At 41.3% G+C, this 25,160-nt stretch overlaps 2 protein-coding genes across 2 annotated transcripts; both read left to right on the top strand.

The window, feature by feature from the left end:
* LOC103370045 (actin-binding LIM protein 1-like) lies at positions 1 to 19,315 on the top strand. Its single transcript, XM_008298985.1, has 20 exons — positions 1 to 104; positions 2,895 to 3,021; positions 3,154 to 3,247; positions 5,060 to 5,147; positions 6,336 to 6,400; positions 7,499 to 7,576; positions 7,761 to 7,919; positions 8,124 to 8,168; positions 8,823 to 8,858; positions 8,973 to 9,102; positions 11,258 to 11,305; positions 14,279 to 14,419; positions 15,155 to 15,240; positions 15,389 to 15,512; positions 15,744 to 15,805; positions 15,997 to 16,057; positions 16,315 to 16,322; positions 16,852 to 16,926; positions 17,875 to 17,955; positions 18,203 to 19,315. The coding sequence occupies exons 1-20, from the start codon at positions 68 to 70 to the stop codon at positions 18,314 to 18,316; spliced, it is 1,659 nt and encodes a 552-aa protein (XP_008297207.1). The 5' UTR covers positions 1 to 67; the 3' UTR covers positions 18,317 to 19,315.
* Positions 19,316 to 19,384: 69 nt separating this feature from the next.
* Positions 19,385 to 24,065, top strand: LOC103376395 (probable E3 ubiquitin-protein ligase TRIML1). Its single transcript, XM_008306771.1, has 5 exons — positions 19,385 to 19,396; positions 22,701 to 22,934; positions 23,101 to 23,123; positions 23,226 to 23,368; positions 23,467 to 24,065. Exons 1-5 carry the CDS (start codon positions 19,385 to 19,387, stop codon positions 24,063 to 24,065), a joined length of 1,011 nt encoding a protein of 336 aa, XP_008304993.1.
* Positions 24,066 to 25,160: the final 1,095 nt, after the last annotated feature.

Raw genomic sequence — 25,160 nt, 5'->3', positions numbered from 1 at the left:
GTTCCCTGCCGGGGATAGGGTGACCTTTAATGGGAAGGACTGTCTTTGTCAGTACTGTGTCGAACCTATGTCTCCAGGACCAAAGGACATCCTAGGCTCCAGCAGTAAGTAGCCATTGTCTAATAAACCTACACATCTAATGCACATGGGGGAATTCTCTTTCTCATGGTGCACTCCCTTTCCACTCAAGCCTGGAAGGTTTGCAGTAGAATGGAGATTATTTCTAGGTACTCAAAAGTTTAAGAAAAGCAAGGAATGGAATATTTAGCTTGCTGATGTGATTCATGTATGACATTTAATGTAGCTGTTGACCAGTCATTTTAGCTGTGAGGAATAATTTTCAGGTCTGCATCAGTCATCTTGCCCACACAATATTTGCATAAATTTAATTAAAATGCAGACCAAAAATTTGTTCAAGATGTGAAAAACAATAATAAATATGGAATTGTGAGCCCCCTTATCAAACAGCAGCCTGTCGGTGGGTCATTCATTACAAAGACTCACTGTGCAACCAAACATTGTTCAAACCCACAGAAGCAAAAATCCGCAAAAAAAAAAAAAACTTTATTAAACTGATACACATTGATGCATTTGATAGATATAGAATATTTCCATTTTCTGGAACAGTCAAGCTAAAAAAAAATGCTTTGCCTTTGAAAATGTATTCAACATTAATAATGTGTAATCAAGTAATTGGATGTTTTACCAAATGAGCTTATTTGCTGTCCTGCTGAGCGTTAGCTGAGAAGATTGACATAACAGTATTTCATAATAAGCTACAGGAAACACCTGACTAACTTAGCTTGACAAAGCCACAACTTATTGTTTTTACCAGTGGTGGAAGAAATACTCTTGAGTATGAAAAACACAAATGAAGTAGATGTATATAGATATTACCACCAAGTGTAATTACAGTAATGAAGTAAAAGTACTGGTTTAGTGTCTTTGTCTGATATGTTATTGTATATGACATTATTAGACTTTTATCAGCAGCGTTTTACTGTTGTAATGCTGATACAGGCTTAAACTTTTTAATACACAGTTTTATAACAGTAAATACATTCGAGGAGTTGTGACATAAAGAATGTGAATGAAAAGAAGAAAAAACAGAGCTCTGACATACAAATCTGTTTTCCATTTTTGGATTTTTCTCTAATCTTTGATTTTTGGTGAGATGTTTGACCATTTGATATAAGAAGTTTAGAGGGAAGAATCTCTATTTGGTGGAGCCATTACCATCTCGTAGACATCCGACGTGTGAGCCCAACTACACTGTGCTTTTTGTAAGACGTCAGAAACAAAAATGTTTGGAAACCTCCTGATTAATCTTTAACAATGTGTTGTATTTTAAAAGCTTGTTATATTATTCAGTGTGTAAAATCTTCATCTTAAAAGTAACTGGGAGTAGAGAGGACAGTATTTCTCTCAGGGGTTATCAGTACAAATACCTCAGAATTGTACTCAAATACATTGCTTGAGTAAACGTACTTTGTTACCTCCACAACTAATTTTTACACTTTTATTTCTGAAAAGTAAAAAAAGAAAAAAAAAGATTAGAGCTGCAATGATTTGTCAATTAATCAGTTATTTGTTAACAATTAAATTAATCTCCAACTAATTTGGTCAGTGATTAATCTGTTTGAGTAATTTTTAAAGAAGGTAGTTTAAATTCTTCAATTCCAGCTTCTGAAATTTGAATATTTTCTAAATATCTTTAGGTTGTTGACAAAACACCACATTTGAGGATGACATTTTGGTCTTTGGGAAACAGTGATTGACACTTTTCATCAAGCAACTAATCAACTAATTAAGAAAACAATCTACAGATTGATTTACAATGGATATAATCAGTAATTGCTGCTCTAAACAAAATGCAAATTGTTAACTAGTGAGCAGTGGAGGTACTGCTGGGCTCAAACTGGTAATTTTGAGCAGGATCTGTTTCCCCCAGCAGGCTTTAGCTTCATATTGAACAAACAGAAAGGAAAGTGGCATCATTCTTTTCGTCAAACTGCCAATTTTCAGGAAAATAAATTTTGTAAAGCTGACTGTTGTAGGGTTAAATCTGTTTATCTGGTTCCTTTCCACGTAACGATTCAGGCGCTCCTGTACAATACAGTGATGCTTGAGGAGTGGATGATGGAGCAGGAAGATCCCCCACCTCTCTGTTCTCTATAAGCACAGCCCCATGTTCAAGCAGCCTCGTCCCTTTCTGAATAACACTGAGACAGGCCGTGCTAAATAATGCATGGCCATGCATTTCCTCTCCTCGAACCCCTCCTCTTCTGGCCCCTCTCATCCTCCCTGTTTCTCTCCCCACTGCTTCCTCTTCCTGGTCCTCCTCTCTCATCCCCCACTGGTGTCTCTGTTGGCGTTTGAAGAGCTTTTAGACAAGGTCACCTATAAATAAGGCATGCTGAGTCTACTCACGTCATCATCGCAACCTTGTTATGCCTTACGTAGTTATCATCCCCTGTGGTTGCAGCGGGCTCTGTGTTGCTTTCACCCTCTATTCATTAAAGACGAGATGACAAGAAGATTCAGAAACCAACCTCTTGCACTTTTACAGCCTCGGGATCCTACTTGGATATGGATGGAGCTTTTAGAGCCATGGCAAGATAGATGTGGATGATTGAAAGAGGCAGCTGTCAGAACAGAGCCGGTTACCCTCTATCACCATCTAGTGTCTTGGGTCAGAAGTGACAAGATGTCTTTGCATGCAATAGTTTAGCTGTAGTTCACACAATGGGATCACAGTATTGTCTCAAAGCTGTGTTTTATTCTAAACAACCCTTCAAACCAGTATTAGTTCTGTATGCAAATTTTCCTTGCGTTGTTCTTGTAGTTTGTGGAGTTTCTGGTTTCTTTAAACCGTGCTCATTTTGCTTTCACAGACTGTGCTGGATGCGGCCGAGACATTAAGAACGGACAGGCTCTTCTTGCCCTGGACAGACAATGGCACCTGGGCTGCTTCAAGTGCAAGGCCTGCAGCAAAGTGCTGACCGGGGAGTACATCAGCAAGTAAGCAGCTCATATCTGCGTGTAATTTATAGTCTGCTTGCTCAAATCTAGGCCTGCTTAAAGTTCACAAGCCTGGGAAATCTGTCACTGCTGAGTCTACAGTGTTTGAATGTGTTCGCTCTCTCTTCACAGGGATGGCGCTCCCTACTGTGAGAAGGACTACCAGATCCATTTTGGAGTTCAGTGTGAGGCGTGTCATCAGTTCATCACAGGGAAGGTGCTAGAGGTAAGACACATATCACATTCTGCAACCACCTACTGCTGATTGGCTCCCTGTGCGGCCAGTTAGCTGATTTGGAATTTCTAATGTGCCTCTGCAGACAGAATATTAATCAGTCTTGCACTTTGAGTTTCATGTGAAGCTGCCTAAGGTAAGTTAAAACGAATGCTTTTAAATATTTCATATAGACACAAGTTCATAGTTACCAAACTTTCTTTGCCCCTCGATTGTAACATCTGCATTCTGCTCAGAGAATGCTGCATGGGGCCGAATTGTGAAATGTAGTTTGATAATCTGTGGTGTAATCTCCTCAGTGCTGAGCCAAATAGACTCTTGACATGACTGTATTCAACTAAAAGATTAATTCTTAGCAGATTTTCACGTCTGTCCAACTCTGCCTAAATACACATGCTTCCACGCGGCTCACACAAGCCCGCAAATTATATAAATATTACATAAAACACCTAATGTGGCCTGACATTTAGGAAGTGACCATTATTCATTAATACTGTATGTCGTGCGGACGTTATGAAACTCTGTGTTTGAGCGTTATTAATGAAAAATACTTTATTCATCCCATTAAGCAAGAGTTTATGGAAAATGCCACCAAACGCTGCTGTCCTTGACACTCTTTCTGTTCGCTGTCTGTTTCTGCAGGCGGAGATCCAATCAGACACTGAGTTATGTGTCATTTAATGGTATGAAAATGTCAACTGCTAGCCAGCCAACCGGGCTTACAGTAATCCAACGCTAAGGCAGGTCTTTATTACAATAGGAAAAGGCTGCTATGTCTCATCCTGGAGCTGCTGCCAATGGATCAGTGGGGCCAAAGCCATTCCAGCCTGTCTGATAGTCTAATCACTGACCCAAGACCCAGGTCAAACACAGTGTAGCCATCGGTGGTTTGCATATTTTCTGACACTCTGGGAGTGCTGTGTGCATTGCTTATTAATGTAGGGGTAATTAATGCAGCTATTACAGATGGAGAGACTCTAATGGCACACTACACATGCAGTACAGCATAAGTACCTTCATTATACCTGAGAGGGAGATTGAGTTTTGGAGAATATTAGGAATGGGGTGCTCTGAAGTGTCTGCTGTAGTCATTCTGTGACAACTTTTCCATACAGTGAAATGCAAATATCACTCAGTGGCTTCATATCTTTGAGTGGCCACTTGCCGGTTGAAATGTTACCGAGGGTTGTTATACGGCAGGCAAAATGTAATTTGGGTATTTATCAGCCATGGTCATAGGCTTTATAATGGTGCTCTCTGCATGCAAAGAGCCACGCCACCTAGATGGAAATTTAGGTGCTCCAGCTGTCAGATGGTTTCATTGCACTACATTATGCAGGTCATCACAAAACGGAACACCTGGATGTTTTATATGTGAAGACAGGTTGACTGTGTCATGGTGGTCATATTCATTAAAAGTGATTTTACCATTTTTGTATAGCAAGATGTACGACAGAAATACATCAGGTGATTTCTCACCGGCATATATGTCACAGATCCTCACTTAACCCCACAAACTGCTGAGGAAGATCCTCTACAGTCCTTTTGTGTGAACTTATTCCCCCAATGCCGGCCATTGGCATCAGTACTTCTTCAAAGAAAATGAAAGCAGTCACCGGTACGTTGGATCTGATGAAACTATACCCGACGCTAACAGGGTGTTAGAGGGAAGAAATACAGCTCAGAGCAGGTGGAGGTTTATTTCTTGGACGTCACAACTCGGCTTCTGTCGCCGTGCTGCAGGCTTCATTGATCTTGATTTTGCTGCGATGTCAAGTTTGTTTTGTGCTCTGTGTATTCCAGGCGGGAGATAAGCACTACCACCCCAGCTGTGCGAGATGCAGCAGGTGCAATCAGATGTTCACAGAAGGAGAAGAGATGTATCTGCAAGGTGAGCGGACTTACGTGTGCTGCTGCTGCTGTCTCATGGAAAATGTGTTCTTTTTTTGTTCTTTGGAGTTTTTTTTTTTTTTTCAACTTAAATTTTTAGAACTGCATGTTACTCTTTGGGTTGAATAAAGCTTAGCGATGTGAAACCCTTTAAAAACACACAGACGCTTGCTTTAAAATCAGACATAATTAGTTTTGCAAGCCTGCAAATATATATAGGAAGGTGACAAATTAAAGAAAACAAAAAAACAACTTATATATCTGGTATGAAATTATATGTGATGGGCCACAAAACGCCAGAATAACAGCTTTGATCCTCTTTTTATAAGTCTCTGAATCTATGAAATAGATTCCTTCATTTGGTGCTTTCCTGATTCTTTTGCTGTGCAACACTACACTCCCAAATCTCCAATATGTAGGTGTTCGCATTGGTTGAAATTTGGGGACTGTAAACACAATGGCATGTGATTAAAATAATCATTTAGTATCCTGTGTATCCCATGCATCTCCATTTATTTAAATCGATTAAACCCACCAGGTACACAAAACAGCTCTGACCTGCCAGAGCATAAATATGGGTGTTCTAGGGATGTCGGGATGTTGGCAGTGGATCCTTTGGATCATATGGGGCTTCTGTTGGCCAGACTTGTTCTGGTGCATCAGGTCAGACGATCATCGGAGTTTGGAGGCCGAGTCAACGCCTTGGTCTCTTTGTCGTTTTCCTTGATCCATTCCTGAGCAGCTTTGGGTCTGTGGTAGCATTTAGATGTCAAAGTAACATCCATGTGAATGCCAGGACTCAGGGTTTCCTAGTATGGCATTGCATCGTTACCAGAGGATCAGTGTTTTTCACTTGACCTCTCAGACTGATGGGTGTTTTTTGCTTAATATGTTAAAGAGAATTTAATTTCAGCACTGTGTCAGCTTGAGGTTTACTGAAAAAGTATGGCATTTCAGATGTTGTCTTTCACTGAGCATCAGCTCAACAACATGAAACCTTTTACCTAGACTCAATCAAAAAGGAGTACACACACTTGGAAAAAAAACATCACTGTAAATGGAATTTTTTAAGAAAAGGGTGATTTTTATCTGTACGCAACCTTTTTATTAATGAAACAAATCTATGATGATAGATAGATGTGAAAAACCTGTTGTTCTGAATGTGTTCTCCCTCCGTCTTGCTGTATAGGATCAACAGTCTGGCATCCTGGCTGCAAGAACACCACTAGAACAGAGGAGAGACACAGGGAGCGGGTAGGAATTAGGGCGTCACTGACTCCTTTGTCCTTGATTTATTTATTTTTTTTCTCGACTGAATGCACCTTTCCGTTCTGGACAATAATTACAGAAAATACGAAAAAGAAAAATACAGAAAAAGATAGAAATTTGGAATATTTAATTAACGAGGGATTCAAAATGAGCTGTTATTGCGCCCTTGGACTGTTAACCAGTGTTGAGTGTGCGTCTTTGCATGCGTGTGTGTGTATATAAGTATTTGTTCATGTGCGTATTTACATGTGGACACGTTCACCTTGATGTATGTGTGAACTGTGACTCGGGCAGGCGAGGCACTACCCCTGTGTGATGTCCTGTGAACCCCCCTCTCCCTTCCTCCACAGCTATTGCCTCCGTCCCTCTTATTCCTCCAAAAAACAGAAAGGCAGGTACTGTATTCGCTATTGGCTATGAGATGGCATCATCCTGTGTTCCACCATGTACATAGGACAGATGCACTGTATGCTGCCATCTTCTGGAGACAGCCTGCAGTGCCCTCTCTGTGTGTCATACAGAGCCATCCAGTCCTGTCTTTTAACACCCCAAACTACGCTCTCATCCGGTGTGCATGAGACAAAGATGCACACACATTTGAAGGAGCAAACAAGATGACTAATTTGTCTTTTCTTTTTTTAAAAAAAAGGAAAAAAAAATCCCCATTAACCCATTAGGCAAAAAAAAAAAAAAAGCTCATTTATGTAATTATGCCACATTCAGACCTGCTGCTGCCATTCAAACTGTTTCATTTCCCATAAACAGGCATGAGGTTCTTAAGAACATCCAATCACAGCGCTGAAGCACTCATTCACTTTGCAAATTTGCAAATGAATGACCTAATCATGAGATGACATGTTAGTATTTCAGAGTACTTCATGTAATTCATGAAACGTAAATACAGGGGTCGCAGCTCCCTCTCATCGTTCATACAGTATAAAGGACAAACGGTGTAATGTTGGGGTGTTGTTGTTAGTGATCCCAGGTGAGATGCTGAAGGCAGTGGGCTGTGGATCACGGCAGGCTGGCTGCCTCTTAGATGTTATTGGAACTAACAGCTACTTGTGTGTTTTCTTCTCACAGCCTACGAGGTCGTCGTCCGAGAGTATTTGTTCCAGACCTGGTTCAAGCATACCTGGCTCACCGGGTCACACGATCTATGTAAGAAAAATTATATACATGCTCTGAATAGATTGTGTTAAGACTGTTCTCTCTGTAGTCAGAAATTACCTTTTCCCTTTTTTTTACATCAACCCCTTATTGACGGTTACACCAGTAATAGTAATAGCAATCTCCCTTTACTCTTGTGTGTGTGTGTGTGCATGTTTTGTCTTTGTCTCCCTAGGCAAAAGTAGACAATGAGATCCTTGATTACAGAGACCTAGCTGCCATTCCAAAAGTCAAAGCCATTTATGACATTGAGCGCCCTGATCTTATTACCTATGAACCCATGTACTCCACCTCCCTGGATGAGAGAGAGGAGAGACGAGAGAGTGTGGGAGAGGTAAACGCATAGACTGCATGCTTCTTTTCCTGCATGTACACTTTCTTTGTACACATTAAGAGTAGTAGCACTCAAATGAACCTGTTTTTCCTATTGGGGGCGGGGGAATAAACATGAGTAGACACAAAAGAACTGCTTACTGATTGTGTGATATTTTTGTAGTAAAAAGGTTTTTGCAGCATTAAGCTTGTGTGTCCCTCACAGCTCCACACTGCCAGGAGGGAACGTTCCCCTTTGCCTGATGACAAGGTAAGATATGCCAACGTGTGTGCTGATGGTGATAAATGATCCTAAATCACAAAGTAAGGAGAGGAGGCCGCGTTTCTCTGTAGAAACACAATTCGGGAAGATAAGCAGACAGGCTATTCTTGGCAATGACACAGAGTCATAGCTCTTAAAGTTCCCTTATGCTGAAAACTCAGTTTTATTGTGTTCTGTGGTTGTTATTAACTTAAAGGTGTAAAATAAAAGCTGTTAGGATATGAAGATGTTTACTTCTGGTAATCCTCAAGCTACTTCCCAAGTAGTTAGCCTCTCAACTTCTAACCTAACTAACCAATAGTGATCCATGTCATGCAGTGAGTGTGTTCTTCCTGAAGGAGGCAGGAACAGCAGCAGGTCATTAGCTTTCAGACCAAAATAGCTAATTTAGAACAGCCTTAAAAACAACAGTTTTACAGTCGTGGTAAAATAAACGGTCTTTGAGCAGTATTTTGAGCGGAAACACTGAAAGGCACATGGGGGGCCTTTTGATTAATTTGCTGAAAATGGGCAAAATATTGGACCTTTAAAGCCTCTTTACGCTATGATGATCTGATATTTACCTTATGTCTGCCTAGATTGTCTGTCATACTTGTTGTTAAGGAAAGCAAACTTCACGCAGACTTGTTTCATTCTTTCTAGTCCTCAAGAAATATGTCGCCGACCCCACCCAGTGAGGTGAGCGATCTGTTCAGATTCACTCACTACCGCATGCCGTCCAACTCTTATTCAGTGCAGCGTGTTCTCAGTAGTTTGTGCATTAACCTGTGTGTATGTGTGTGTGTGTATCAGGGCTCTTACGACAGGAGGGAACGCATCCTTCAAAGGTCCACCAGTCAGGGCTCCATAGGATCACCAGTTTATAATCGCCATGGTTACACCCCCACCTTGTCGCGGTCACCTCAGCATTTTCACAGGCCAGGTCAGTACCTAAAAAGACCATTCTGTGTATGCAAATGTATATTTCTACCTTTTTCATAAGGCGTTCAAGTAGATGACAGCTGTGAAGACACTGTGAAAGAGTTCACTGACCCTCCACCTTAAGGCTCTCCCTCCGCTCCTCTGATCTTTTTATCTCCTTAAAGGGAAACTTTACCAAAATTGACTTTAGGTTGATTTTTTTTTTAATTTCTTTTTTGTACTTCTTGCAAAATCACAACCTTAAAGTCAATTTTGTGCCTCTTACAACACAATATCCCCTCAGTTTACTATTATTTCCATTATTAAAAGTTTGATTTTAAAGTGTAAGGGCCAATTCGTGCTTTGGGCGTCTTTGTGTGCAGGTCGATAATCGGACAGCGGACGCACACTTGGATTTGTTCATACCACAACCACAGACGGTCACATTGCCCCATCTTATCCAACACAGAAAAACACGGTTACTTACAGATTACACAGTAGCAGCGTGTCAGTGAATATTCCTAAGGTGTGTCAAGCACAGTGGGATGACAGAACATAAGATATCTGGAGAATTCAAAACTTCTTAACAAATTTGGGCTTTTCTGATTGAAAACACATACAAACCAAAGCACCCCTCAAGTCCAGCAGTGACTACTTCAGTTCCAGTCGGTGTAATTGTAGTGTGGACTCTTGCAGATTTGGGTAGATCCTGAAATCTACGTCACGTGTACCCTTGTGGACGTGGACGTGGAAAGCATGAATTGGCCTTCGTGCTCTTCCTTGTTTCTTACTGTTCACCTTGAATACTTCTTACCTCTTACTTTGGGTGTCTTTAATTTCCTCTTTTCAACATTTTACTCTTGTATATCTTCCTTTTCTTTTGCCCCTCACCTTCTCACCTTCTATCTCCTCCTCGTATTGCCCACCTCTGCTGCCTGGTCCTGGGGTTATGTCCCCCTCCTGTCCTACTGCCTCCTTGCCCGCAGAGGCTCTGACAGGCATGCAGAAGCTCTGCTCCTCCCTGTGCAGTAACAGTGTGGGCTCCAGAAATAGTGACTCCCGCCCCACCTCCCCTTTCAGACACCACTTCCTCCCCCATAGCCAAGGTAAGGGCCCCACTCCACTCTTATTTGCTGCCCCACCTTCAATGCAACACATCATCTCCATCGTCACCTGGATGCCACCTCCCGTCAGTGCCCCATTCTACCATTCTGGATCCATCAACATTTCTCTGCTAGCCTGAAATGGTCAAACCTATGTCTTGGCCAACCCACTGCTTTCTCACTAACATGCACTTCATTTTTGCATTTTTGCAAGCACTTGATAGGAATTAGTAATCCAAATCCAATATCCAAACTAACAGTTCCCTGGATGTTGGATGATGGATAACTTTTTCACATTGTCAGAATGAGTCTCCAGAGTCTGGTAAAAGTGCAAGGCTGAGATAAAAAGAAAAGTTTTCTAATATAAGTTTGCCTTTGCATGCTGAGAGGTATTAACGTCTTAACTGTGAGCTCACATTACACAACACTCTAACTTCATGACTCATCTCCTGAGCATTTAATCTCGGTTTCAAACTCTGCTAGTTTGGTCCGCTTCTCTTCAGCCCCATCGACTGCATTTTTGTAAACCGACCAGAACGTGTCCCATTTGCTCAGAATGACTTCAGCTGGTTCCGTGTGTTGCACTGTGGTTCCCCGTTAGTGTTCCTGCTTATGTTCTGTTCTTGGTTCTTCTCACTGGAGGCACTGACCCGCCGAGTGGCCGGAGCTCCCCTCTCCCGCTCAGGCCCGACAGCCGGCCGGTCACCCCGCCTCTCTGTCAGACCCCTAAACATTTCCACCTCCCAGGTAGGAGCTGGAGCGCACCCTGTCACTGCTCGTCCCTTCTTTCTTTCTTTCTTTTTTACTATCTATCTATCTATCTATCTATCTATCTATCTATCTATCTATCTATCTATCTATCTATCTATCTATCTATCTATCTATCTATCATTATATTCCATTTGGGATCAGCTTTTGCTTTTTCCCCTTCGTCTTTCACAACTATACAGATGTATCACAGGAAAAAGGGCAACATTTAAATATTCCTAATGAGTCATTTTAGGTTTGATTTGTTTCAACACTCACTTTTTGCTCTGTAAACATTTTTTTTTATATATATTTCTTCGCTTTCAGATCAGGGGAGCAACATCTACAGAAAACCACCCATCTACAAACAACACGGTACCTTTCCTCTTATAGCATAGTCTCTTTTGCTGTAATAAGAAAAGGTAAAAAACTGTCATACTATTAATTTGGCATAATATTCTAGGTCAGTGATTCCCAACCAGAGGTGCTTATATCCCAAGAGTTCTCCTACATTTGCCATTTGGTGCGTGGGAAGATTGTGGAGTAGCTCAAATAACTTGAAAAATAAAATAAAATAGCAAGTTGGCACAGATGTCCAAACAGGTAGCTATGCATAATAAATACATCCATCCATCCATTATCTATACACCACTTAATCCTCACTAGGGTCGTGGTGGGGGCTGGAGCCTATCCCAACCGACTTAGGGCGAAGTCAGGGGACACTCTGGACAGGTCGCCAGTCTATCGCAGGGCTATACTTAGAGACAGACAACCAAGCACACTCACATTCACACCTACGGACAATTTAGAATTACCAATTAACCTCAACATGGTTTTGGACTTGTGGGAGGAAGCCGGAGAACCCGGAGAGAACCCATGCTGCATGGGGAGAGCATGCAAACTCCATGCAGAAAGATCCCGGTGCTTCCACCAGGATGCGAACCGGCAACCTTCTCACTGCGAGGCAACGGTGCTAACCAACTGCGCCACCTTGCAGCATAATAAATACAATGGTTGAAAAATAAAGTTAAGTAGTACAGTTGCAAACTAAAAGTCTGCATAACGGTTGTATGAGAATAGCTCTGTGACAATAGCTGCTTTTATACACACTGATCAGCCACAACATTAAAGGCAGGTGGAGTCAATGGCATTGTGCCCCACTGCTCCACAAAGGAACGGCTTGAGGAACATGACAAAGAGCCTGAGGTGCCAACCCATCTTCCGAACTCCAAAGATCCTAGGTCGATCAAGCCTTGAATGAGCCCGAGGCATGGCAGTCGCATCCTACAACCCTCAGGAACCAAAGGATCTGTAGCCAACATCTTGGTGTCAGACACTCCAGGACACCTCCAGAGGTCCAGCATCTACGTCTCGATGGGTCACAGCTGTTTTGGTGGCACAAGAGTGACTTTAACAATGTTAGACAGGTGGCTTTAATGTTGTGGCTGAGATGTGTAATCTATAGAATTAACATTATAGTATGCGTTTGGAAAATGACAGATGGGGATATAGGAAGCGCTGTGGGAGACCGAAAAGGTTGGGAACCACTATTCTAGGTAATTATGTAATTTAATTCAGAGAATTCCTTTGTTAATCAGCTGAAACTGTGTATTCATCTAACCATAGTCACCCCCAGCGTCAGTGTACGAGCACTGTTTGAAGTCTGTCTCCAATCCTTTTCTGTCTGAATTGTAGCTTGTTTCACACTGCACTTTGTCCATCTTAACAAGTCACAATAGTAATATTAGAGTTGGCCATTATCCCAAAATGAGGTTATGGAACACTTAATGAGTTTTGGCAATGACAGGATAATGACCCTACATTTACCAAGAGTCATTTGTGCTAAAGGGAGCCAGATAAAGAATAATAGGATTAGTAACGGAAGCAAGTCGGATAGCTAGCCACAATGTTTAAACAAGAGTGTCTGATTTCTTATGATCTCAACTGTAAGATGAGAATGTGCCATTTTATTTTTAAAAAGTCTGGCTTAAAAATGGAAATTTGCTTGCGTACTACACACACTGGGAGGTTTTGAGACTTGTCTTCAGTTACAGTTTTCCTCAGTCACTTTGTTACATTTAGCAGATCAGAATTCATATTGTAAAAATGACTTGATCCACGACATCATAAAAGCATTTTCTCATTCTTTTGAAAAAATTGCAAATGCTTCGGCAGGTTATTGCAAATTATTTTGTACACCTGCCTGCCGTTTCGACATTACTAATTACTTACATTATGTCAATTGAAATTATTTATACTGGTTCTCTGCTGAATAGTTTTACCCTCTAAAAAAAACTCAGCTTTTGTTTACTGCATAAGCAAGTACATGCAAAATAATTGAACCAGGTGCCACAATTTGTCAGATGTATTTTCTGTACATTTACTTTAGACTTTTTTGTATATCCAGACATGAAACTACCATTGCGATACAGAAAAGAAAATAAGTTTCACAAAACTGCATAGCACAAAGAAAAAAATACAAAAGCAGAAATGTAAACGGAGGAAAAACACTGCTTCGGCAGAACCATACATGCGGCTTTACACTCCTGACATTTCTGTCTGTCACAGATTCTCATCCACAACACAGCAGATGTCTTCCCTCTCAATGCTGCACAGAAAGAATCTATTGAAATGCATTATCCAGCCTTTCCAGGCATCTGCTGTGATGTATTATTTCCTTTGTGCTCTGCAGTGCTATAAAACAGCCTTGTCATTTTCTTTTTTGTATTGCAACATCATGGTCTGCGAACAAATTACAGTACAAACAGTAAATGTGAGAATCTGAATCTGTTACAATCAGTCTCCTACATACAGTGATGTATAACTTGTACTGCTGAAATTGATATATGCTGTATAGAAAAATTGCAGACTTGTGCATTTTGAATAATTGCCATCTATTATTCAGAATGTACAAACCTGCAGTTTGCATCCAAAAATACTTGGAGGCTTTTGAAGGCAATCAATTGTGCGGTTCTGTTCATTTTAATTGTTTGAGAAATGCACTTACTGTTTTGCAGATGTTAAGGATTGTTTGGGAGATGCACCAAGGCAACTGTTAAGTTGTGCTTCTAAGATGTAGATAATAATAGATGTAGAAAAGGTGTAGTCTTCAGTGTGTGAGATTTCACTAAAATTATCTAGTTTGAGGCTCTCTCTATTACGCAGTGACTTGTTAGGAGAGACATTTTTGCATTGTAAACAGTATATGCTGTATATACTGTAAATATACACCAAGATGATCCAGGATTAAATGATCGTCGAGGCTGATGATCACATGCTGCTAGGATGTTTACCTGTGAGACTGTGACCCAGACACTGAAAGATCAGTTCCCATGGTTACCAACCTAGATACAGCTGCCATAGCACGTCAAAGCAAGTCTGCTGATGACATCATCAGATCCGCCACCTTCCCCGCTGCCCATGCTCCCTCTCCGGACGACAGCTCGCGGAGTGAGGGCGACCGTTGGCCCTACTCTCTCGCTGTATTAGGTACAGTAGGCTCCTGACGGGCATGCTTGCACTGCTACCTTGTAGTGGTAAAATACACACCTCACCACAACCTAACTCCTCCTGTTTCCTCCTTCTAGCTGCCCCCCCAAATGCTTAACTGCATCCCCTGCTTCACCACTGGGCTCACGCTGTTATCCAGGCATTACAGTATTTCCCTTTAAGTTTTTGCTTGCACAAAGCACAAGTGTCGTTTGGTTTCCGTTGCTGCCATATTATTTTCTGCTTGAGGTAGCATCAGTTTTACCATTTTGCGTTTCTCTTTCTGCACATGATGTGTGCTTATAGCTATAGTACCACAAATGACTTGGACAGAGATAACTGAGACTGACTTCAAACTTTTGTCTGTCTGTCTTACATTGTGCCGTTCTGTGTATTTGACATCCACTAAAATGTCGGCATGAGTGACGAAGTGGAAACATCTGCCATGTCAGGGTAGCCAAATATACCAATAAGTCCCTCTGTTTGTCTGTCTCGTCAACTCTGTCTCACATTTGTGTTCAACTGTCCACTCATACTGTGTGTATTTCTCACCGCTCTACAGCCAAATGAAGCAACCACATCTATTCTATCTCTCTCTCCATTAGAGCTGTGGATGAAACATTTCATCCGGTTGTACTATTCAAGTACATGTGAAGCATGGTGTCCTCCGTGGATCTGGTCTTTATGGGCACGTGTATATGTGTCACTTTTTTGGCTTGTGTGTTGCCCCCATAGGTTCAGAAGGCAGGAGACGATCTAGAGAAGAGGAGGAGGAAGAGGCATTGAAAAGAAAGCAGCTGCAGGAGGAACATCTCAGTAAGGTGAGTTGGATAACATTTATCATCCACTTACTGCAGATGCATTAAATGTATTATTTAAAAGCCCTACATTACAGTAAATTACTGTAATGTTTGTGCCCTGGATTAGTATTTAAGTGTGGGTAAATTATTTGACTGTGTGCGTTTGTAGATTCAGTCTGGTTTGGGGAAGCTGATTCTGAAGGAGGAGATGGAAAAAGAGCAGATCAGGGAGCGTCACGCACGCAGCCTCTCTGCTCAGCGCTATGATCCTAAACAGACCAACTGTGACGCAGGTACAGAGCAGCCTCATCAGCTAATCTGCTCTTGAGTTGTCAGCAATGTACTTTAACACAAGGTCTGTGTTATGTTACGATATAACATTGTTAGTCTTTGAATTAGTTTTGCTGCGACGTGTCTGGATTATAAAATTGCTTAGATCTGTGATTTGAGAATGTAAATTCCCCCAGATTTTAACATTTTAACCCTAAAAACAAACCTCATTTTGGGGAATATTTATGTTTCAGATCCAACCTCTCCAACCAAAACTAACTCTCTGCCTGGCTATGGAAGAAATGGACTGCATCGGGTGAGAAATCACTGACGTTCAAGATTGCATCACATAGAAAACAATCAGAAATATTTAATATTATATATTAATGAGAAAAAAAAGTACAAACTCAGTGCATGTTTTATATATAGTAAGTAAAATCTTGTTCTAAATCAGCAGCAAAGTGCCCATATGTTAACGATGATGTGCTCTTGTCTGTGTTCCCGCAGCCACAGTCAACAGATTTCACTCAGTACAACAGCTATGGTGACATGTGTGGAGGAGGCAGAGGTGAGAGCTGCTACCGAAAACATCACCAAGCAAACAAATCTCTTGTCAATTTCACCAGAGCTACTCAGCATCAGTATTCAGAAATGGCTTGCTACATGTACATAAATGGACGTGCATTTGGGAAAATTTTTTTTTGCATAATGATTCACATGATGTGTCATCAGGGACAGCAGTGTTGTAGATAGTAGCCTGGCAGGGAACTCGACAGCCAAACCATTAACTGTGAGTCTCATTTTCTGTCCCATTTTGTCCTGCAGAGTTTCAGGTATGTCTCTCATCTGCTTTTTCACATGGCATGCTTCCTCATCTTGCATCATATATTTGCTTGCTTGTGGGTTGCAAGAGACACCTTGCCCTGAATGCACACCGCCCACTCCTGCTACATGCTTGCATCACTGTTGGATTAGTGTCAACAACAGGGCATGTAGTGCAGTGATTTCAAATGCCTCAGATATGAGAAGCGAACACGCACTGCCCAGTAGCTGAACCAGTGTACTATAAATGCAATGTCTAAATCATTGCCTCATGTCTTGTTCTGTTTGTTGTTTATCAGTGTTATGACTCGAGCTAAATGTCACATTTAAATATAGCATTTTACAGAAAAAAAAAAAACTACAGAGACATTTAGAAAACATGTAAATGCCCATCTTGAAACTAAGACACTGAAACAGTATCCAAAGCTGCTCGCTCCATCCAGTGAAAACTGTGCCCACTGTCATTAGTGGACATATTCATGCCATTAACCCTACAGTCCCCTTCCACTATATTACATTTTTGTATGTTCTATTCTTTAGCACATTAAGGATGGCCGTGCAGCACTTGCAAGGATGGACAGGGGAGTATCTATGCCTAATATGTTGGAACCAAAAGCAAGTATCTTCTTCTTTTTGTACTGATGACAACATTGTAATCTACACTGCAATATATTACAAAATTTACATATTGTTCACGTCTTAAAACACATTTGAATTAGTAAACGAGGATACATGTTGCAACAAATCTAGCCCAAGCGCCCTCGTAGTGTGGTGGAAGAAATAGCGAAAAGATGTTATTACCAGAAGTGAAAAACTCAGCGGTTCCTGATTCAGCATGCTGCTTTAGGAGCTGCCCAGTCACTCTAGCGCTTAGCATGCTGGCTTCTCCATGCTCATCTGCACATAGCTTTGACTTAAAGTGGCTGGATACTGTATGCAGCATACAGTGGAGAATCCAACGCCCAGGTTGTCATCAAAGCAACTCATATCACTATATATCGCGTAGTATACAAGGGAGTATACACATGGATATGAGTTGGTCAGAGGCTTCGAAGAACTTCTAGTTGCTTATTATTGAGCATTTCGATTTTGTTTAGCCACTTTCTTCTTGTACAAAAGGCATTAGTGCTTAGAAACATAGAAGCACCTCAGTTTCCAGGACAATCATTCCCATGTGGATTTACTTGGCCCACATTACGGATGTTGGTTCTATTTTTACTTTGCATTAAATGATTCTAAAAATACAGCAAGTTACATAACTATGTTTTCATGTTTTCCCCCTAATCTGTTGCACGTTTGAACACCCAAAAATAAAAATCCAGAAACCCACCATAGCACCCGCATTTCCCCAACAACCTAAAATACAAACCCAGTCAGCCTCCTGTCACATACCTGTTCTCCCACCCAGTGTTCCCTTTGTCACAGTCAGACTTACCAAAATATCCAAATTTGATAGTGCTGTTGGATTTTTAAAAAAAAAGAAAAAAAAGTTTGCAAGTTTTTGAAGCTTTAACTCAAGCTCGCAGGTTGGACCTGTTCACTGATGAATGTCTCCTTCTGAAGGTGTATCCCTATGAAATGCTCATGATAACCAGTAGAGGGAGAGCTAAACTGCCCAGGGATGTGGACAGAACCAGACTGGAGGTATCAGTTTTCCATCTGACCTTCAATTAATGCAATTAATACTGCATTTCTCTACTTTGTGTAAATGACATGTTACACAAATACAGCTGTAGCAAGGAATGTGCAGTATCCATTGCTTCTTGTCATTTTTGCTGTGACCCTTTTTTATGGCTTCGGTGCTAACCAACACCACCCACCCCCGACCCCTCCCCTCCCACCCTCCCACCCTCCCCTCCTTTGTTTTCTCCACCTTTGTTCTCAATTCTAGCGCCACTTAGCACCTGAAACGTTCTTTGACATCTTTGGAATGGAGATCCAGGAGTTTGACAGGCTTCCCCTGTGGAAACGCAACGACATGAAAAAGAAGGCCAAGCTCTTCTAGCACTCAGAGCAGCATGCATATTCTGTACATTCATTCAGATAGCACACGACAACTGTAATCTAGATGTAGGTTTTTTGGTTTATTTCCTTTTTCTTCTGTTTTTTTTTTCTCTCTCTCTCTCTCTCTCTCTTTTATTTTTGTTTTTTTGTTTTTTCCTGACATAATCAAGGAAGCCATGAAGCGGACTCTCTTTGCTCTGACGCTTCCTGAGGCTTTAAACTGAAAGACTTGTCCAGTTAGACTTGCACAGAATGGGAATCTCTTCCATGTTCAAAAATGACAAAGAATGAATGATAAATAGGGTCATGTTATTTGGTTTGACTGCGCTTGTTTTACTTCTTGCTTTGCTTTGAGTGGAACTGCTTTCCTTTCTTTCTTGCTTGTTTCTTCCTACTATTTGTTGCTGTTGATTCCTGTGGAACTTTGTAAGTACAGTAGAACCTCATGGCGCCATTATGAAATGTCCATGCTTGATGCTTGAACATGTGTCAGCTTTCCTTCGCTTGGGCTGAAACAATTTTAGTCCAAAGTTTGCAAGAATTGGCTCAGTGAGTCTTTGAATAAAAAAACAACAACAACAAAAAAAAAAACATGTCACAGGGAAAGCAGTCAGCTGACCCAACAACTGTTTTACTGGATCTACATGGAAATTAATCATCCAAGCACCAACATATCACCACTCTCCTGCCCCCGGCTACTGCACACACAAAGCATTCATCTGACCCTGACAAAAAAAAAATGTCTCTCTTCTCAGGCTCTCATAAACATGGCCAGACACTTTCCCTTTACATGTATTGGAAGAAGTACAAATCTTAATATATTTTAATGCCCTATCCGACGTAAAGTAACAGACAAATAGCTAAAACCCCTAATGTAACTGTATTTGAAAGTACTGTTTTATAAGTGAAAACCCACACTGCCATTTGTTGTATTGAAATTTAAGCCAATAAAGCTTTAAATCACCATGAACCATAATGATCCTCTGCTATACCAAAGGTACCCACTGCCTCTTTTCTGTTTATTGTTTTTCTTTCCTTGCATTTCACCAATAAACACAACATTTTGCTGATGTACCAGAAGGTGAGAAGTAATCTGAGGACTGGTGGAGTTTCACAAAACCAATCAGATGGTGGAGTTCACCGACCTTACACACAAACACTGTTTTTGCAGCCTTTACAAGCTCAACTCAAACATACTTCACATAACCCTGCACATCAACTCTAAAAACATATTTACATTCGAATACATTCAGTATTCAAACATACTGAAGGCATCTTCCAACAGCTTGCTGATAACTAGATCCACTGTATACCGTTCATGAATCATGCAGAATTTATTTGATTGACCAAGTATGGGTTATTTTTCTGTCATTCTCTAATTTTGCCTTTGCATAAACACAGATTGCAGTTCTTTTGAAAACTGAATTGGTGTCATGTGACTGCTGGTCATAGCAGAATTAGCATATCTGTGCACAACATTTTTTGGATGAAATAAAACATTTTTTGAGATATACTTTTGCAAGTTTTGCTACTGAACCACAATTGACTACCAAGAAAAAACACAACCAAATTTGAGATTTCAAAAATCTTCTTGGATATATATGTGTTGCACCCAGATTTCAGCAGATGAGTCAAATCAGCCTTCTTCTCTCAGACTCTGCACCTTTATGACCGTGCACAGTAAAGTTTCATGCAAAGTTACGATAGGAAAAGCACATTTTTAAGTGGAGGTGGATTTCAACAATGCAGAAAACTATGGCGTGCTTTGGAAAATGGACAACAATGATACAATGCATAATACAATTTGTAGTAACTAAAATAGATAAAATCCACAAACCTGCCAGTTTGATGCTAAAAATGTTATGAGAATATACTCTCCATTGACCATACCAACTCTGTAATGTGAGTTCAACAATTCAAATAATGTCACTGCTAAGTATTAGTTATGCATTATTTGCACAGTGCATGCTTATTGGAGCTGCAGTGTGACCTCATTCAGTCACAGGGGAATTAATATGGGACAAATGTGAAGGATTGTGGACATAAGGCATTTGTCCCGATTCTCCTTCTGAAAAAGACTGCATTGACAAACACTGGCACATAAATACAATGTGACACTTATGAGAGGCCAATGATGACATGAAATACTTGTCATCAGTGGACAAGTAATAAATAGTTGCACTGTAAAGAAAGGGGAAAAAAACAAAACAATACAAAACTCAAATGAGAAAATAATTTACAAGCCTAAGTAACTGAATACAAGTAACTGGTCACTGTTTTTAGCTCAGCCATGTAATTTTAAATCATGGTATAAACAATTTAAAAGAAAAGAGAGAGAGTACACACCAGCAGAGAGTCCCTGGTGTCCAAAAAACAATCCTGAAGAAGAATAATGTTACAGAAAGCCCCAACCTGTACGATAATTGGAGTAATGTCCTGGGTTTGTCACCTCTGAAGTCAGAATCGGTGTCATCAATACACTGTAGTTTCTAGGTGGAACAGCTCAGCCACGGTATTGACTGTTGAGTTCACTGATGATATTTCCTCTTGCATATAAAAAGTACCATATGGACATGTCAACGAGTGAAAAACAGGATCTTCACCAGAGGAGGTCTTTCTCATTACTTTTGCAAAGTACAGTGACAGCTGATGGGAATGTCATTCCTCTGTTATGTATTAGTTCATAAAACAAAATACCAGAAAAATTCAGATTTTGACCTGAACAATCCTGGTCAGTCAAGCCACTTGCTGCATGTAAATCCACTACTTCTGCTTCCCGTATTAGTTATCCACATCAATATATGCCCAAAACTAAAAATATACAATAATACCTTCGATTACTCACTAATGCAAGACTGACGTGGCATTAAATGAGAACTCCTATACAGCATAGTTAGCTTTATATGTAACCCTGAAAGGATTAAAACATGCCACAGTTGCTAATATTACACTTTAATTGTTGATAAAGCTCATAAGATAATAACAATTACAAGAGAAGAAAATGTAAGACAATTCAGACACCCAAGACATTCATATAGTTGAGCCATCACAACTGTGTCCGTCCAGAAATCTCTTTCTTTTGGCTGCAAGTTCTGGGCCAGTCTTTCATTGTTCAGTAGTTTGTACCATTTTTTTCCCCAGGTCTCATCTCTGTAGCCTTTAAGAGTCTGTTCAAGAGCTTCAAATAAATCCACAGTTAAACCTAAATCATGAACTCTTTTACTAATAAAAACATGTACAAACACATTCCCTATTTACGTACAAAAAGCTGATGCACTTTATTCAATTGTTACAGAATCAGTATGGAAGCATTATCTTGTTGGTCAGAAATTCTTGGTTGTATGTGATTGTGCTGTTAAAAGGCATATATATATACATATAGAAAACAAAAGCACCAGAGAAATGGTTTCACATATAAGTCTGGCAGAAAAGAGTAGTCACTGGATGTCAATCTAATTCTGTGCCACAATTTAGTCTGTGGTGGTCTTGGTGAGCATTTGTCTTCATCTCTGAGTTGCAGGCAACTGCATTTTCTCTTAAATGTGATACAGGAAAAAGGATTCTACTGTTAAACAGATATATATATATACATATCAAACACAACATTATTTTCTCTAACTTGATTTTTTTTAAAAAGGTACATCATGAGGCCACCATTTAAAGGTAGGTGAGACATTACGTGAGAGGCATGGCAAAGGCGGAACAAACTGCCTCTGCTTTTGAGAGGGGAGTATAGAAAACTGGACATCAAAATGGCCAGGAGAAGGCACAGGTGAACCGATTTGCCAAAGCAGGTGATATATAGAAAAGTAAGTCATCTGCATATAGCAACAATCTCTTTTCAAAATGTCTCTTGTTCATGTATTAAATGAATGGGCCTCAGTAAAGACCTTTGTCATCTAAAAATACAACATGGCTTTTATTAAGTCAAGCCTGAAACCAGGTGGTTGTTGGAGGAAGCACACCCCTGTCTTTAAATCTGTTCTTTGCCGTTACCAGCATTAAATGTCATAGTGAGCTTTTGCTTCTGCTTCTGCATCTGCACGTCACCGCAGATCATTTGGCGAGGTTCAACTCGCAGATGTTGAATTGAGCTGTGCTGAATATGTGTGCAACCTTTTCTACAGGACTCATTAGAAAAGCACCAAGAGTGTCTCAAGAAGCAAAGGGAAGCAGTGAAATACAGATTGAAGAAACTGGCAGCGCGGCAGTCAGAAATCACAGTAAGTTTTCTTTAGACTGGTCAGTATTGAAATGGCAACAAGGAATTCTTCTGGTATTAAAGTGACATTTCATCAATTATCCTGCAACAAAAATAATAACCCGTTAATTATACTTGTGATCAGGCAGCTTTACTAACTGCTAGATGTCTATGCCTGACTCAGAAAAAGTCCTCAGTGATAAGGGAGAGTATCGTAAGGAAATATCAGGAGATCCAGACTGTCCTGGATGAGGACCTGAGGGTTACACTCTCCCATCTGGAGATGGAGGAGCGAGCTGCTGTCTCTGCCTTGGATGGGCTCATGGAGAGGAACTGTTCTCTGATTCAAGATATAGAACAGGACCTGGCCAGACTCACTTTGGCACTGGACCACACCGACACAGAGCCTGATACAATGGTAACAGTGTTAGACGTTGGCAAAGTCCAGTGGACCATTTGAAATTGTAAATTTCCCTTCTAATATATGGGTACCAAAATGTAATGTGAGATTTAAAAAAAATAAAAAATAAAAATAAGAATAAAAATTCTGCTTTCTCCAGTCATTCTTTTCGTACCCTGAGCAGGAAGACATGGAGTCAGGGGACAGGTATGGAATCAAATCATAATGAATAATAACAAGCTTCAGTGTGTCTCAGTGTAGCAATAAGTGACATTTCTTTTTTCTTCTTCTATGGATTTCCTCCCCCAGAGTGATGGATGTGCTAAACAGAACAGACCCAAGCAGTGTAACTCTGGATGAAGCTAAAGCTGAGCAGATCCTCAGCCTCACCAACAACATGCTTCTGCTTATCTGCTCACAGACCCCTATAATCAAGAAACTTATGAAGAGCTGTTAGTTCCCACTCTATTTCCATAGTGTTTATATTCACAGCATTATCTGTTTAACACGTAAAATGTTCAGTATAAAAATGTTAAATATGTGCCTCCAGATTCTAGCGAGGTGTGCCTGGATCCAGAGACGGCGCACCCAAAGCTGGTCATCTCCTCCCAGGGTGACAGCGCCACCTACACAGACACCTGGCAGCAACTCCCTGACGTCCCTGGACGCTTTGACACCACCCTTAATGTCATCAGCATGCACGGCTTCACCTTTGGTCGTCATTACTGGGAGATAGATGTGACTGGGAAGACTTACTGGGAGCTTGGTGTTACGTACCCCACCATTCCACGCAAAGGCACAACTGAGGACTGCTGGCTGGGCCGAGGAGCTGAGTCCTGGTGTGTGGAGTTCTTTGATGGGGAGTATACAGCCTGGCATGGAGGGGTGCCACATCAGTTACCTTTCACAAAACGTTTCTGCCAGATCGGCGTGTTGTGTAGTTTCCCTGCAGGATTGGTGACTTTTCTTGAGGCAGAAAAAATGACACCCCTGTTTTCTTTCTGTGCGGGAACCTTCTCAGACTGCCTCCACCTGGCCCTGTGTCCTGGTCATGACCACAATGGCAACAATGCAAAACCTATTGTAATTTGTAATGCTTCATCTCCAACCTCTGACCCTGGATTAGTGGCTCCACTGAAGAGCTTTTAGAAATTCCTTGCTAAGGCGTTACTTTCTATTAAGGCACCAGCTGTAAAGAGTTGCAGAACGACTTTATTTAAAAAAAAAATAGAGTTTACTTCAATGCCATGCTGGCAGCTCTGTGAGACAGACAGTGGTGCTCTGAGCATGCTTACATGCTGACAGTATGGATGCTGATGTTGGGCCATGATTACCATGCAATCATAGTTTAACATGCTAGCATGCTGATATTTGCTCATTTTAGGTCCTTTTCTAGTCATTGATTGATCCCCTGCAAACTAAAAGATTTTTTTCCCCCCATGAAAATAATGTCTTTAGGCCTTAAAATGGCTTAGAGACAGCTCTACACTGTTGCTTCCCTGTGAATGTGCAGATTTGCATAGTCTTTACTTCTCTCCACCCCCACACTTCCCACTTACAACAGCTCGAGCACACCTGGGTGGCCATACATTTGCCACCCAGGTAGGAGTCCTACCTGTCATTTTTGGCTTGTGGGACTCCTGAGGCAGCTGACAGGTACTGGCAGGCCAAGCGTGTGGCAGCTCGTGCGGTCACAGAGGCAAAAACTCAGGTCTGGGAGGAGTTCGGGGAGACCATGGAGGAGGACTGTCGGTCGGCCTCGGAGAAATTCTGGCAAACCATCAGGAGAGAAAGCAGCTCTCCACCAACACTGTCTACAGTGCATTGGAGACCTCCTGACCTCGACTGAGGAGGTCGTCAGGCAGTGGAAGGAATACTTCGAGGGTCTCCTCAATCCCGCCGTCATGTCTTCCGAAGAAGAAGCAGAGACTGTGGACTCAGAGGCGGACTCGCCCATCAGCCGGGGTGGATGAGATCCGTCCTGAGTACCTTAAGTCTCTGGATGTTGTGGGACTGCCCTGGTTGACACGTCTCTGCTACATCACATGGCAGTTGGGGACTGTGCCTCTGGATTGGCAAACCGGGGTGGTTGTCCCTCTCTTTAAGAAGGGGGATCGGAGGGTGTGTTCCAACTACAGAGGGATCACACTCCTCAGCCTCCCCGGTAAGGTGTATTCCAGGGTACTGGTGAGGAGGATCCAACCAATAGTCAAACCTCAGATTCAGAAGGAGCAGTCTGGTTTT

Source organism: Stegastes partitus, unplaced genomic scaffold, assembly GCF_000690725.1.
Source record: "Stegastes partitus isolate 25-593 unplaced genomic scaffold, Stegastes_partitus-1.0.2 Scaffold1, whole genome shotgun sequence".
In the NCBI taxonomy this organism is placed as follows: Eukaryota; Metazoa; Chordata; class Actinopteri; family Pomacentridae; genus Stegastes; species Stegastes partitus.
This window is presented reverse-complemented; position numbering and strand designations above follow the sequence as displayed.

Coding starts and splice junctions, on each gene's coding strand:
- LOC103370045 (XM_008298985.1), top strand. CDS start 68: ATGTCTCCAGGACCAAAGGACATCCTAGGCTCCAGCA. Junction 7,920..8,123: donor GACGAGAGAGTGTGGGAGAG/GTAAACGCATAG, acceptor TGTCCCTCACAG/CTCCACACTGCCAGGAGGGA. Junction 15,806..15,996: donor GAAGAAATGGACTGCATCGG/GTGAGAAATCAC, acceptor GTGTTCCCGCAG/CCACAGTCAACAGATTTCAC.
- LOC103376395 (XM_008306771.1), top strand. Junction 23,124..23,225: donor GACATGGAGTCAGGGGACAG/GTATGGAATCAA, acceptor TTCCTCCCCCAG/AGTGATGGATGTGCTAAACA. Junction 23,369..23,466: donor CAAGAAACTTATGAAGAGCT/GTTAGTTCCCAC, acceptor ATGTGCCTCCAG/ATTCTAGCGAGGTGTGCCTG.